Consider the following 16,362-nt stretch of genomic DNA (forward strand, 5'->3'; position numbering starts at 1 on the left):
AGCCCACAGCTCAGGCTCTGTGGTGTGACTGAGAATTCCAGCTCTACCATGGAAGGCTGTGTGCCCATGAGAGGACTGAGGAACATCTGTGCCTTCTGTGTCCTTGTCAGTAACAATGGGAGTAACAGTAGCATCCAAGCCATGGGTTGTCCTAGCAAATAAGGTGCTATATGTTCAGTCCTGCCTGATATACAGCAAGTGCTCCATGAAATTAGCTGTTGCTTCTGAAGTTAGATTAGACTAAAGGCTTTCCATCTTAGGTTTCTGATTCACTATTTGTTATTCAGCTCTCTGACCCGTTACATGTAGGCACAAAAGTATTTTGAAAGTCAGTTAAATGGAATTACTGGGAAAGATTTTAAGACATTGCCTAAAAGCGTAGATACTAGTGGTCACAGATTCTGAGTTTCAAATTCTGACTTTGTCACTTCCTAAGTGATCTTGGATGAATTCATTATCATTGCTTGATCTGTGTTTTTTCCTATAAAAAGAAAGTTTGCAAAGATTAGCACTCAACACAGTGCCCTCAATAAATAGTTGCTATCTTTAAAATATATTCTTATCACTAATACTAATAAATGATAATATATTCATTCATTTATTCCTCAACTTATTATTGAGTGTCTACTCTGTACTATGCATGAGTCTAGGATACGGCAGTGAGCAATACACACAAAGTACCTCCAATCTTAGATAACAAATTAATAGATATGTAATAAGTATCAAGTGATAAATCCTATAAAGATAACATAAAACAAGATAAGTGGGCTGGAGAGTGCCTTATATGTTGAGGAACAGGGTAGTGATCTATTTTAATTGGGCTCTGGGAAGCCTCTAGATAAGGAAATGTTTGAAGCAGAATTAGCAAAAAAGCCATGTGGCTCTTAGAGGTGGAAGAACTCTCCAGGCAGGGCAAGCAGAAAGTACAGATGCAATGGCCCAGAGGAGAACACATTCTTTAATCATCGGGAGTGGGGAGGGGAGGCTAGTGTGGTTGGAGCAGAGTAAATGAGGGGCCATGCTGATGATCAAGAGTGAGGGAAGCCAAATCCAAAGGGTCTGAATGGTCATGGGAAGTTTTGGGTTGTGTTCCCAATGAGTTTTCATCAAGGAGTGCTATGTCCAACTTGAGTTTTCAAAGATTTCATCTTGTGACTGTTCAGTAATAGTTTGCTGGTGGCTCAGACGATAAAGAATCTGCCTGCAATACAGGAGACCTGGGTTCGATCCCTGGGTTGGGAAGATCCCCTGGAGGAGGGCATGGCAACCCACTCCAGTATTCTTGCCTGGAGAATCCCCATGGACAGAGGAGCCTGGCAGGCTAAAGTCCATGGAATCACGAAGAGTCGGACACGACTGAGCGATACAACACAGCACACAGCAAGGATGGGAAGGGAAGCTTTTGCCATTGTGGCAACAGAGCATGTGGTATAGTGAAGAACTGGATAGATTCTGGATATATTTTAAAGAAGAAGCAGAGATGATCATGGCTTGAAAGTAGAGATGATCGTGTCATTGAGGGCTACTAGTTACCCAACACCTGTGTGCGAATTGTAACAGAGATATGGATAGCTGTTTCCCACCAGGTGACTGACAACCTGATAACACCTCTGTTGGTGAGCAAAAAAATGTCCCTTTCTTTCAGCAGACACACCCCTGTACCAGGGCACGGCAAGGCAGTGGGGAGAGATGGGGAAGCTATTTTTAGCACTCAGTTGCCCCGGTGTTTCAAAGCTCTTGTGCAGGCCACAACCCTGGGCTTAAGAGGGAAGACAAGATGACTCCAAAATTTGGGGCCTGAGCAACTAGGAGGGTAAAATTGCCATTTACAGAGATGGAGCAAATTTTAGGAGGAAAATTAAGAACTCATTTTGGGACATGTTAAGTTTGAGATGTATGTTAGATATTCAAGTGGAAATTTCAATAGGCATTTGAATATACAAGTCTTAGAAAGTAACTGGGATATAAATTTGGGATTCATCAGCATATGAATTATTATACTACACATATATATGTTTAATATGTAACATAATAACCATAATCATTCATAAAAATAATATAATGAGAAAGTTTTATAAATGATTCCTTTTAGTATTCTTAAATCTTGTGGATCCTTTTAATCTAGTTTTTGTTATTGTTGCGGTTGATATATACAGAGAAAAACATTCAAGTAGTTTTTAAAAAGATAAGTTAAAATGTCCATTCGTTCATTACTTTACCTGTCATTTCTAGAGTAACCACTGTTAAGTTTCCTTTGTATCTTCTAAAATTTCCTATGAATACAGAAATATATATACATAGATACAGATATGTGTCTATCTGAGTATATTTGCTTTTCATACAGCAAAATCATTGTATTTATTACTTGCAACTTAGTTTTTTTTTTTTTTAATTTTGATAGAGTTTGTCAAATCACCCTTCACAAATATCACACCAATCTATACTGCCACCAACAGAGTGTAGATTGATTTTTTTCCACCATGTCTTAACTAATACTGGACATGCCCAAACTTAATCACTACCATTTGGTAGTTAAAAAATATTACCGTAAAAATTTACATGTTTTTTCCATATGTTTATTGATCTTTTTTTTTTCTTGTTCTGTGAGCTGCCTTTTCATACCCTTTACACACTTTCCTAGTTTTTAAAATGGCTTATGGAAGCTCTTTGTGTATTGAAGAAATTTGTCCTTAGTCTGCGCTAAGCATTTTTTCAAATAAACTGTGCCTAGGGTGATTGCTGCAGTAGAAACATAGCATAGGCGCCATGAGAGGTGACTCTGACTACTGAAGACACTGGGAGCAGACTTTTTCTCTGTCTCCTCCTCTACTTCCCTCCACCAACCATCCCCCAGCCCCACTGAATTCTTTTTTTTTCCTTTTATTTCAGTGTCCTTGGCCTTGTATGTGCATATACAGTGTTTGACCTTAGAGACTTAGTAAAAATTTCCTTTCAGACTTCTAATTTTGTGTTTTAGTAGTATGAAGCCTCCTAACTTTAACACAGCATAGTAGCTCACAATAGGACTGAACTTGGCCTTAATATATGGAATATACTTCCATAATTGTGTTTATGTTTTGATGATAATCAATGAAGAAAACAAGAGAAAAGGAAGCATCCACTATGTATTATGCACTATGCAAAGGCTGTGAAATTTTATCTCTTCTCATCCCCTCTGGAAGGCAACTTTTATTGCTCTTACTTTATAGATGAGGAAACAAACTCTAAGTGAAATTAAACTCAGCCAGGATCACATGGTTGAAATTAAAATGTTGGACTGTAATAGAAGATCCGTATGCTTCTGTTGACTGTTGAATTACAAAGTCCACAATGTTTTTAGTGATTTTTTTTCCTCCAGGTTTAACAGAAAAGCTTCCTGAAAAAATATTCAGATCTTACCAATGTGTTTAAGAGTGAGCTGACAGATAAAAGAATATATTAATTCATTTAGCTATTAGCCTGTGTTAGATTACTGGATTAATAGATATAAATATAAGAATACATTGATACATTTAGTACCTTTGCAGTAAATTATTTGACAAAAGAGAAGGAGCATTAAAAAATTAATATGTAACTGTGAGGTCTGTGCATTGTAATTTTTCTATCCAGTTCTAGTTTCAGCTGTGTTTCAATAAGTATGCCATGTGCTCTTTGAAGTAATCTCCCTCCGTGACCTGGGAGGCTTAGCCCCTCAAATGGACTGTTGTGGGATTTAAGGTGAGCAAGCACTTGAGTTGTTGGTTTCTCCTCTGCAGGCCTACAATGGGCACCACCAGGCCTTGGAAGTCCTTCTGCAGTCGCTGGTAGACCTGGACATCAGGGATGAGAAAGGCCGCACTGCTCTGGATCTGGCTGCCTTTAAGGGACATACGGAATGTGTGGAAGCACTTATCAATCAAGGTGCATCCATCTTTGTGAAAGACAATGTAACCAAAAGAACCCCACTTCATGCCTCAGGTAGGTTGTCAGGAGTCTGGTTACATTAGTTTTGCGGCCCACTTATAAGTTGAGTAAATGGATGGCAGCATCTGCCTTCATCCCAATTTTGAAAATATCCTCTTTCTACGTCAAATATGCCTGTGCTCTTTCAAAGTGCTTTTGGCTTTCTGTTCATTTAGAGATGATTAATGTTCTACATTCAGAGAGGCTCTGACCTTCTTTAAAGGCTACTTTTTTTTTTTTGAGCAGCTTTAGATTCATACAGAGAAGGCAATGGCACCCCACTCCAGTACTCTTGCCTGGAAAATCCCATGGATGGAGGAGCCTAGTAGGCTGCAGTCCATGGGGTCGCTGAGGGTTGGACACAACTGAGCGACTTCACTTTCACTTTTCACTTTCATGCATTGGAGAAGGAAATGGCAACCCACTCTAGTGCTCTTGCCTGGAGAATCCCAGGGACGGTGGAGCCTGGTGGGCTGCCGTCTATGGGGTTGCACAGAGTTGGACACGACTGAAGTGACTTAGCAGTTACATTCATAGCAACATTGAAAAGGAAGGTATAGAGCTTTTCCACATACCCTTCGTCCATCACACATGCATAGCCTCTCCCATTATCAACATCCCTCACCAGACTGGCGTATTCATTACAATGGATGAACCCACACTGACACAACATGATCATCCAAAGTCCACGACTTACATTAGGTTCCACTATTGGTGTTGTATATTCTGTGAATTTGAACAGATGTCTAGTGACATGTATCTACCATTCTGGGCTTCCATAGGTTGCTCAGTGATAAAGAATCCTCCCGCCAATACAGGAGGTACAGGTTTGATCCCTGGGTCAGGGAGATCCCCTGGAAAAGGAAATGGCCACCACTCCAGTATTCTTGCCTGGAAAATCCCATGGACAGAGGAGCCTGGTGGGCTGCAGTCCATGGGGTCGCTAAGAGTCAGGCACAACTGAGCGACTTCACTTTTGCTTTTCACTTTCATGTGTTGGAGAAGGAAATGACAACCCATTCCAGTGTTCTTGCCTGGAGAATCCCAGAGATGGAGGAGCCTGGTGGGCTGCCATCTACGGGGTCGCACAGAGTCGGACACGACTGAGGCGCCTTAGCAGCAGCAGCAGCAGCAGCAGCAGCAGCATACATATGTGTCCTTCCTCTTAGCCTCCCTCCCATCCCCCATCTCACCCCTCTCAGTCATCACAGAGCACGAGCTGAGCTCCCTGGGCTGTACAACAGCTTCCCACTAGCTATCTATTTTACACATGTTAATGCATATATGTCAATGCTATTCTCTCAACTTGTCCCACTCTCTCCTTCCCCCTCTGTGTCCACAAATCCATTCTTTATGTCTACATCTCTATTCCTGCCCTACAGATAGGTGCATCAATACCATTTTTCTAGATTTCATATATATGTACTAATATACATTAATATTTACTCCTTATTTTTTCCTTTTTTAGTAATTATTTTTAATTGTTGCTTTACCAACACAATTTTGTTCTGACTCTTGATGCATCAGGTGTAAAAATAATCTCTTAAAAAGCTACATGTATTTTTCAAAAAGTAAGTGATTTGCCTCTTCTGAGATTTTTCTTTAATGCACATTAGATAAAACTGTGTCGATACTTCTAGACATATACACAGATGACAAGGTAATGTGGAAGAATTTCTAGCTCAGCTAAGGCACCATTTTCTTTGGGTTCAGGAGTTCAGTGATAATAGCCTTTGATCAGGATAGCAGATATTATAAAGAGAACTAAGTATCTTTCACTGTGAAATAATGGATATATAGACGAAGCAAAGGAATGAAAACAGTTTTCAAAAGACTTTGTGATTCTTGTACTTGGGAAAATTTTCTCAGAATGTTAGACTTTGTGGAAGCATTGCCATCCACATCTCTGAATGTTCAAACCACTGAGGAAAAATAATACAAAGATTGAAAAAACATGGCGTTGCTTAATTATCTGGAAACAGTTGTTCCTAGAAAAAAACTTTAGCCATGAGGTCAGCAGTGATTGGTATGGTTAAATTATAAATTCTTATTTTCCATCACATTTAGTCTTTTTGGTATTTGTAAGTATTATTATAAAATTTAGTATTCTAGGCATTCTTAGTATTACCATATAGTTTACATTTAGTTATCCTTTTAAAGTTGCCTATTATTAATGCCAGCACCCTGCTTTAGTTACCGAGTACTTCCTGACACTTACAAAGGACCCATTTTGGTTGTGGAAAATCACCCTTGTGAACAGGTAAACAATGAAGAATAATCAGTCATTCATTTGCCACTGTGATAAAGGCTGTAGTCCAATGGAGCCCCCTAGTGGTCAACAGGACTCACTCCTTTGGGGTGTCCCCCGTGCAATTTGTTGAGAACGTGCAGGCTGTCATTTGATTTTATTCTCCACAAAATGTCTGCTGTGCAGAAGCTTTAGCTTGTGCTTTGAGAATCTGGTTTTCCAGAATCTTTTCCAGCTCATTTGAGAGGCCAATTTTTTGTTTCAAATCCTGAGAGTTCTATGAGGAACAGGAGCCAGGATGGATTTTAGAGGGTTTGGCATAGATAGTTGTAATGACAGTTGTGGTCTTTAAGCAGCATGAAAAATGGCTGTCACTCATAGTCGGGGAGAGGCTGAGCTAGTCTGAGACAAAGCTGGATTTGGCAGGGCACAGCAAAAGGAAATGGTAGCATCTTTTTGCTAGAAGACCATTGGGGGAAAATGTGTGTAGGAAGCCGAGAATTCTAGTGTAGCCACACTTTTAAAATAAGGGGGAATTGTATTTACTGAGGGCTATTAGCTAAGTTCAAAAAAGCTACACGCACCCACCTCCCACCATCTCAACCGCACCTGCCCAAGAAAAACACACTACTGTAGCAATTAGTTTGCCCTCCAGCATACCGGATGTGCTCAGTTCCTTCAGTCGTGTCTGACTCTCTGCAACCCCATGGACCATGGCCCGCCAGGCTCCTCTGTCCATGGGATTCTCCACGCCAGAATACTGGAGTGGGTTGCCGTTTCCTTCATACTGGATGAGTGATACAAATTAGATCATTTTTCCCCTTTTTTAGTTTAGGCAAAAATAAAAATCCTTGAAACTATTATGATTATGACTATTTGAATTTGAGCATACTCCAGGAGATAGTGGAGGACAGAGGAACCTAGTGGGCTACAGTCCAAGGGACGGCAAAAAGTCAGACATAATTTAATGACTGAATAACAACAACAAGAATTTAAAGAATATCAAATTGATATAGAAAAAGGAATCAATCAAAATATGCTGTATTTCATGAGTATTATAAAATAGTACCACCTGTAGTATTTAGCTTTCAGTCCTCTGCTAATTATTTTCTTTTAAGCATACATTAAACCTCTTGCTTATTTCCCCAGTGCTAAGAGACTTAACGTAATTTTTAAAACAAAAAGCAAAAGAGCAACAACATTTCTACAAGATTTCCTCCTGAGGTACATAAATGGGATGTTGCTGAGAATTAGCTGAATGCAATGGCCTACAAAATGGGGGTATTATCCCTGTAGTTAATTTGAGTGGTGTTGATGAATGTGAGCTAATTCTAATACGTATTGTGCCTGAAAAATGTGCTGTCATTAAATTAGCCTTCTCTCATGACTGGCATGCAATAAAAAGGGCTGTAAAACACAGCTCTAAGAAGAGCCTTTATCAACCTAACATAGCTGCATCTATTCCCTTCTCTCTCTCCAACCATAACAAGGTTAATGCAATGTATTTTATGGTGTTCTTATTGTTCAGAGAGAAGGTCACATTCAGAATTTTAAATATATTTGTTTGCATCCTACTCCCTGAGTAGAAAATCATGTCTTTTGCAAGGTTGCGGGTTCCATTCAACGAGCTAAAGGAAAGTACCCTACCCCAGGGATTATCAGCCTGGGAGGTGCTTCCTAACCCTGTGGCACCAGGGTCTTCTTCCTAAAAGAACATCTTGCCTGGTGCACACAGGACAGAGTGAGTCTATGGGTTCCACCCCAGGCAGTCAAGGCCAACCCAAGATTGGGGCCATGCTTCCTGCCCATTGCCAGTTCCCACCTGGGCAGCTGAGTGAGGAGGGGCAGGGCCTGCTGCCCCCAGTCAGAGCTCAGCAGGGAAGAGAGAGGGGAACGGAGGTGATAGAGGGTGGGAGGCTGCTGGGAGAAGGCAGAGAAACAAGGGCTTTGATATGAGGAACTCAGACGGAGAAGTCCTCCAGCTCTTGGGGTGGGAGCCATCTGTGAGTCTTCTAGGAGTACCAGTCAATCAGTGAGCAGCGAGCCAATGGCTAACATTGCCAGCTTGAGGTCTGACTTAAAGTCACTAGTATCAGTCAGAACATCTACCTCAGAATGTGAAATGATGGGGATAAGAAGCAAACTCTGTTCCCATCTCCCTTCCTCCCCTCCTCTGCTCCCCTCTTCCCTCCTCCTCTCTTCTGCTCCTCCCCTCCTTCACCTGCTCTCCTCTCCCTCCTCCTCTGCCTTCTCCTCCCCCTTCAACCTTCTTTTAAAAGTACTTGAGGTGGACTGGACACAGGAAGATTGTACAGAGTTGGGAGACTCTCTCAGAGGAACAGAAAGATTACCTAGAAAGTGAAGAGAGATGATCAGTTCTATAGGAGTAGATAAGAAAGGATGTCCTCTTTAAGGAAAAAAGCCTCTATACAGCATCCAGGAAAGAAAGTTAGATGAGGACCACAGTGTCCTGATAGGAAGAAAGTGGAGATGGGTTGGTAACATATGTATTGCCAGCTGTGCCCAGCAGCTGGCACTAGCTGGACACCTGGGGATGTCCATCAACAATTCAGTTCAGTTTAGTTTAGTCCCTCAATCTTGTCCCAACTCTTTGCGACCCCATGGACTGCAGCATGCCAGGCCTCCCTGTCCATCACCAACTCCTGGAGTTTACTCAAACTCATGTCCATTGAGTCCATGATGCCATCCAACCATCTTATCCTCTGTTGTCCCCTTCTCCTCCTGCTTTCAAGCAACAATGGAAACCACCAATTTGAAGTCCAAATAAATTTTATTTTGGAGGGATCTCTGTGGTCTGTTAAAAGAACGTCCATTATTTTCTTTTTCAGTAATTAACGGTCACACGCTGTGTATGCGGCTATTACTAGAAATTGCAGACAACCCAGAAGTGGTTGATGTGAAAGACGCCAAAGGACAGTAAGTGTTCTCACACCTGGGGCTGACATTTCAGATCACAGCTGATCAGTTACTTTGTTAAACAGCTAGGAGGGCTGAATGCGGAATGCGGAATTCTAGATTTGGCGTTTATACTGGGGTGAAATTGACGGATGGGGGCCCTAGAAGAATGAAGTAGCTTTGCACTGGAGTATATACCCAAGAAAAATGTGTGTGTGTGTGTCTTGATGAAAAAGAGCTAACTTTTTATATATGTAGCCTTGTGCTCTGGCTTTTTAAAAATATTTTCTCATTTGTTCCTTCTTTCTATTCATTTTTACCCTCTTCTGAAGCTGCTACCATCTCATTTTAAAAATTAATAATGGAATAGGACAGACCTCAAGAAGTTATCACCTCCATAAAAATCCTTCATATTTTTATCCTTCCTATGTTATTTTTCCCCGAGTATTTTCCATCTGTTAGCCTGTTCTCCCACCCAGTCTTACGAACAGGAAATGCAGAGCAATAAAGCACTAGTGACTCACCCCAGATATATGAGTTCATGTTGAAGACAGAACTGGACCTCACCGCCTGGAGCCCAGCACTTGGGTCTTTCCTCTGGACTTGTCCTACTTTTCTTTAAGGCAATGGAGCTTTGTTCAAATGAAATACTGAACCGAAATCCAACATAAAAAACTGTAAAAGTAGTTCACAGTTGCTGTGATGGAAACAAGACCATCTCTTACATACACACACTCCCTGCTCAATTGATATTTGGCCCACGCTGTGTAGTTCTGAAAATGATGGGATTCAAGCGAGCATTTTGAGGTGGAACTTTCCTCTGCTCTACTCATATTGATCATTCCACTGCCACCATTCCATGTAGTCATTAGAGACTGGAGGCAGATAGCTTGTTCCAGGCAGTAGACAGCAAATCGGGGACACAGAAAATACTAAGCAATTGTCAAAAAGGGAGAGAGACTGAGAAAGAGAGAGACTAAGGAAGAGAGGAAGATGCTCCCACTGGAAATGATGAGTATTTTTTAATCTTCTTTTTAAAAGCCCATTCAAATCAAAACCCACAATGAGGTTTCATCTCATGCTGGTCAGAGGGCCATAATCACAAAGTCTACAAACAATAAATATGGGAGAAGGTGTGGAGAAAATGGAACCCTCTTACCCTGTTGGTGGGAATGCAAACTGGTACAGCTACTATGGAGAACAGTGTGGAGATTCATTTAAAAACTGGGAATAGAACTGCCATACAACCCAGAAATCCCATTGCTGGGCATACACCCTGAGGAAACCAGACTGAAAGAGATACATGTACCCCAGTGTTCATTGCAGCACTGTTTACAATAGCTAGGACTTGGAAGCAACCTAGATGTCCATCAGCAGGCAAATGGATAAGGAAATTGTGGTACATATACACAATGGAATATTACTCAGCTATAAAAAAGAACTGCATTTGAGACAGTGCTAATGAGGTGGATGAAATTGGAACCTATTATACAGAGTGAAGTAAGTCAGAAAGAGAAACACAAATACTGTATATTAACATGTATGGAATTTAGAAAGATGGTAACGATGATCCTATATACAATACCACAAAAGAGACACAGATGTAAAGAACAGACTTTTGGACTTTGTGGGAAAAGGCAAGGGTGGGATGATTTGAGAGACTAGCATTGAAACATGTATATTACTGTATGTGAAATAGATGGCCAGTACAAGTTCAATGCATGAAGCAGGGCACTCAAAGCTGGTGCTCCAGGACAACCCCCAGGGATGGGGTAGGGAGGGAGGTGGGAGGGGGTTCAGGATGGGTGAGACACATGCACCTGTGGCTGATTCATGTCAATGTATGGCAATCACCACCACCATACTGTAAAGTAATTATCCTCCAATTAAAATAAATACCTTCATTAAAAAATAAAAGCCCAATTTTTCTCTTTTCCTAGAACCCCACTAATGCTTGCAGTAGCGTATGGACACAGTGATGCTGTTTCATTGTTACTTGAAAAGGAAGCAAATGTAGATGCTGTCGACATCATGGGCTGCACAGCTTTACACAGAGGGGTATGTACATCTTCCTTAGCTTTAGTCAAGCAATTCTGTAGTGAACTTGTTTCTTCTTCTTTTTTTTTTTTTACCTCCTTATGAATTTTTAGTAAGAAGATTGTTGCTTGAGATAACCAATTAACCTCAGTCAGTCAAAAAGAAATTACAAAATCTCTTGCAAAGATAAAATAATGACAGGTACTCTTAGGTTCTGCTCTTGAGTTGTCATGTTTGACTGTGATAATAGATGCATGAACACCTATTGTTGCGAGACTTGGTTCTGCCTTCTGATTGCATGCACATTATAGGAAATTTGCAAAAAAAAATCTTCAAGCACAAATAACAAAATCATAATCTCTAGTAATCTTACCTCCTGGAGATAACCACTTTTTGATATATATCACCAATCTTTTTTTCTAAATATAGATTTGTTTTAAATCTTAAAAATAATACTGAAGATGCTATTTGGAACTTTTTTTTCTTATAGTTTATCAAGTACCTTTGTCCATGTCACTAAATATTTTTCTGCCCTATCTTTTTCTAATCCTCCATTGTGTGCAGGTATTGTAATTTATTCTGATGATTACTTAGTTTTGAGTAACCACGCTATTTTTAATTGTTCTTTATTACAATGTGGGCCCATTTGCCACCTGAAGTATGTACTCTGCTGAAATAAGTACACTGTGTGTAATTCTTCATATACACCTGCTGAACTGTTTTTTAAAGTATATCAAAAACAAAAGCAGAAATCAGGGGATTGTTATTTAAAGATGGTGCTGACCACCATGATCAATGAAAAGAAGAGGAACTCTAAATGTTTAATGCCATAATCATAGATCTTATTTTTTGGTACTTCCTATGGGCCACACAGCAGTCTGGGAGCCTTTACATATCTCATTAGTCCTCACAACAGCCTATGAGGTCATTATTACTATCCCCATTTACAGGTGGGTAAAGTTAGGCATAGAGAGATAAATTAACCTGTCCAAGTTTTACAAGAGGGAGCTAGAATTTAACTCACATCTTCCTGATTTTAAAGCTGATACTTTCCACTGCATCATGATACTTTCCATGGTTATGTTTGGCAAGTCAAGAGATGTTTCTAAAATGCTGATGTCCACACAGACCTTTATGTTATGAATTCCTGCTAGGTTCTTCTGCGTTTCTCTGGAGTAGGATAAGAGTCTTTTCCCTTAAGACCTGGGTGTTATGTCCACTTACTTTGAGCCTAACCTCACTTAGTCAACAACTTTGCTTGCTGAGTCTTCTTAGATTTGTGTTGTGTTTTTAATTGCGATGCATCAGATTATGACGGGACATGAGGAATGTGTGCAAATGCTGCTGGAACAAGAAGTGTCGATTCTCTGTAAAGATTCCAGAGGGAGGACACCCTTGCACTATGCAGCTGCTCGTGGCCATGCCACGTGGCTGAGTGAGCTGCTCCAGATGGCGCTTTCCGAGGAGGACTGTTCTTTCAAAGACAACCAAGGCTACACGCCACTCCACTGGGCTTGTTACAATGGTGAGTCGTCACTTGACTGATTCCGATAGACTTCCTGTCCCAACACCACTGTGATCGCAAAGGAAGTGAGAACATAACATGATGCGGTAACCAAGGTATCCTATCTTTCTGCATTCAGATACTGCAAAACAAACAAAAATACCTTTTTAAGAAAATATTTCTCCCTCTGTGGCTACCGTGATGCCATATTGAAATGAAAATGCACTTTACGTTTTTTGTTAACCAGTAACATGTAACTCCTCATCAGAACTTCTGATGAACTAACTAGTTTAAATCAGGCTTTCTTTTCTATATGAGATAACCAAGGATCCTACAAGGAATTGAAATAATACAGCTAAAAACAACCAAAACAATATGATGTAATAATGTCACAATTGACAGCTGGTAGGGGCATGACTTATCTTTCAGCATTGCATTTTTATGTCTCATAGTCCCATTTATTTAGTTACACTTGCTACTGAGGAGATTTAAAATTTGTGTTTCACTTATTTGAGTAGAAAAAGTTCAATGCATGATAATTGTTACATTTAAAAAATACTGAAGCCTCTAAAGTAAAATTAAGTCATTTCCAAACTCACTTTTTGATGTAATTTGGTATTTATTTTTCATAATTCTCCCTTGAAAATGTAAATCAATATATATGTATGTACATCTTTTTAAAACTAGAATCATATAACAAATATTCTGTAACTATTCTTATTGTTCACTCAACATTCTATTGCAGATAACCTTACAAATCAATGTATATACATTGATCTTTTTAATAGTTGAATATTTTATAGCAGATAAATAGGTATAGACATGCATGAGTATGAGTGTGTATATCAGAATTTAATATTTATTCAACCAGATCCCTGTTGATGAACATTCAAATTGTTTTTAGGTTTTTTTCTCATTATAAACAGTACTGCAGTGTGTATGTTCATATCATGGTACTTTATTTTGTTAGATAAATTTCCAGAGGTGAAATTATTGATGAGGGCTTGTATATTTTTTAACTTTAATAAATTATACCATACTGCTTTAGTATGCCATAATTTTTACCCCCACCAACTGTAAATAAAAGCTTTTGTTAGCCCAAGGTCATGTCATCTTTTTAGTTTTTGTCAATTTGAAGGACAAAAAAAGAGTATCTCATTTTATTTTGTGTTTCCTTGTCTAATTGTGTACTGATTTATGTATTTGCATTTCCTCTTCTGGAAATTACTTTTTCCATCTATTGCTCATTTTTTTCCTATTGAGTTGTTTATCTTTTTTCACACATTTGTAGGAGCACCTTGTCTTAGAATATGAATCTTCTCTGTGTTCTGTGTGTTGCAAACGTTTTTTTCTCAGTTCACTATTTGTCTTTGCTCCTTGTTGATGATATCTTTTTCCATGTAAAGATTTTGAACTTTTATGTAGTTGAAATCTGTGAGATTTTTTCTTCTATGGTATGTAGGTTTACAGTCTTGCTTAAAAAGATCTCCTACCCCTAAGCTTACACGAGTATTTTCCCAAATATTTCTTGTTGTTCAGTTGCTAAGTCCTATCCGACTCTACAACCCTGTGGACTGTAGCACGTCAGACTCCTCTCTTTTCCACTATCTCCCAGAGTTTGCAAATTCATGTCCATGTATTTCTTACTGTGCTTCTATTGTTTTATTTATCCATAATCAATTCTTCTATTAAAATTTTCACTCAGAAACTATGATTATTGGGTCCAGAAAAGTTTTATGGTGCTCTGTGAAGTGAAAGTGAAGTTGCTCAGTCGTGTCCGACTCTTCGCGACCTCATGGACTGCAGCCCACCAGGCTCCTCCGTCCATGGGATTTTCCAGGCAAGAGTACTGGAGTTGGGTGCCATTGCCTTCTCCATTATGGTGCTCTAACTGTATCAATTTAAGATCTTTCATTATGTTTTTATTATGATCCTCTTTTTTTCATTGGTTCTGACCTCAGTAAGAGTCAAATTTTCCACTTTTTCAGTTTGGTTTTGTTCCCTCCTTGCCATTGGAGGATTGTGATTTTTTTTTTTAAATTTACTTGCTAATGGGTAAGGTCTCCCTAACCCCCATGTGAGTTAAGCTGCAAGATCTATCTGGCACTGGAAATCCTACAGGAAGGGGGTGATGGAGTGCCAGTGTTGATTATAACAGCAGGTGGCAAACCTCCCACAGACCACATTTTCTCCCATGTGGAGTTGGATGGGGCAGGGGTGATAGGTCTGTCTGTTCTAAGACCTCTCCAGGTATAAGCAGGGGAAAGGGAGCAGGCCTCTCCTAAACGATCCACTGGAATCTACACTTCCAGTGTAGTCTTCCAGATTGGAGGTTTAAGCTCCCCTCTTCCCAGAATCTCCTTCGCTGAGCACTTGGAAACACTGAAAGTCCTTCAAGGGTCCCCAGACCTACCTACACAGACCTTTAGGTTGAGATTCGTATAGCCTGCAAGAAATGGCTTATGTAGATGCTGCCCCAAGCTAGGTCCTTCAGGGAAATTCATAGTAATAGGTTGAAATGTCTGCGAATATTTGAGTGAGAGTTGGATATAGTTAGAAAGCTAAGCAGTATAACTTACATAAAATTAGGGGATTTGTATGTTCATTACTTCATATACTTTGCAGTCCTCCTAAAAGCAAAGTTTCACTTTTTTTCTCTTTAGGTACAAAAAATGTTTGACTTATTTTAATACTTCAAATTGTTCCATCAACATAATTCTGGGGTAGATCAGAAGAGAGCTCTAATTTACCATAGAACTCAGCCAAGAAGAGGTTTCCAGGGCAACAATCCATGTTCCAAAGCCAAATAGCTTTACCTTCTTGCCTTAACAATTGTGTGAGAACATTGCTTCACAAACCTCATTTAGGTCCTTTATCAAATAAATTTCCTATCATCCTGTGACATCAATAGGGCAGGTATTCCTTCTCCGATTTTTTTGTAGGAAATGGAGGCTCATAGATCACATAACAAGTAAGCTCACAGAGCTGGGACCTTACTTAAATTCAGTTGATTTGAAAACTACCTGCCATTTTGTTGAAAGTAATTATTCACATTTGTTCATCTACTCACTAAAAAATACTCAGTGGGTCCATACTATTTGCCAGGAACTGTTCTTGCTACCCTTTTAAATACTATATAGTGTTTTACAGTCAAAGTCCTTTAACCTGCATTATCATAAGTACTCTTTTTTATCAATGACATCCTCCTCCCTTCCCTAGAGTACATAAATTATAAGTGAACCTATTCATGTGGTTAAAAGGGAAATTTTCTGTTGTAAATATGACAAACTGAGGCATACCTATGTTAGGCACCTATCTACTAAGAGCTGTGAATATGGTAGAATTGTTCTGCTTGCAGATGAGGTCTCTTTCTCATCACTGCTTAATTTATTCATTATATCTCAGAACACTTATGAACATAGTTAAAAACATTTTGGCATTTGGTGAATTTTATTCCATGGAGAATGATCATTCAATCAATTCAGGAAAATTCATAGGCCAGAATTCAGTACTTAATGAAAAAATAGAAACTTTCATTAAACAAAGTTTCATCTTAGAAGGTCTCTAAATTCTTTTGGTTCCTTGCAGGTAATGAAAACTGTATAGAGGTACTTTTGGAGCAGAAATGTTTTCGAACGTTTATCGGTAATCCTTTCACTCCACTGCACTGTGCAATGTAAGTAGAAACACTGGAAGTTAATGGTGTGGCTTGAAT

The 16,362-nt window shown here is 39.5% G+C and overlaps 1 protein-coding gene across 2 annotated transcripts in view; it reads left to right on the forward strand.

Moving 5' to 3' along the window:
* Positions 1-16,362, forward strand: part of ANKRD44 (ankyrin repeat domain 44) — a 310,656-nt gene that overhangs the window by 281,670 nt on the left and 12,624 nt on the right. For both annotated transcript variants that reach the window (XM_040228877.1, XM_040228878.1), the window contains exons 18-22: positions 3,756-3,957; positions 9,040-9,127; positions 11,047-11,164; positions 12,452-12,668; positions 16,236-16,323. In XM_040228877.1, coding sequence (XP_040084811.1) covers positions 3,756-3,957; positions 9,040-9,127; positions 11,047-11,164; positions 12,452-12,668; positions 16,236-16,323 — 713 coding nt within the window. The remainder of the gene's footprint in view (positions 1-3,755; positions 3,958-9,039; positions 9,128-11,046; positions 11,165-12,451; positions 12,669-16,235; positions 16,324-16,362) is intronic.

Source organism: Oryx dammah, unplaced genomic scaffold (genome assembly GCF_014754425.2).
Source record: "Oryx dammah isolate SB20612 unplaced genomic scaffold, SCBI_Odam_1.1 HiC_scaffold_27, whole genome shotgun sequence".
Classification (NCBI taxonomy): domain Eukaryota; kingdom Metazoa; phylum Chordata; class Mammalia; order Artiodactyla; family Bovidae; genus Oryx; species Oryx dammah.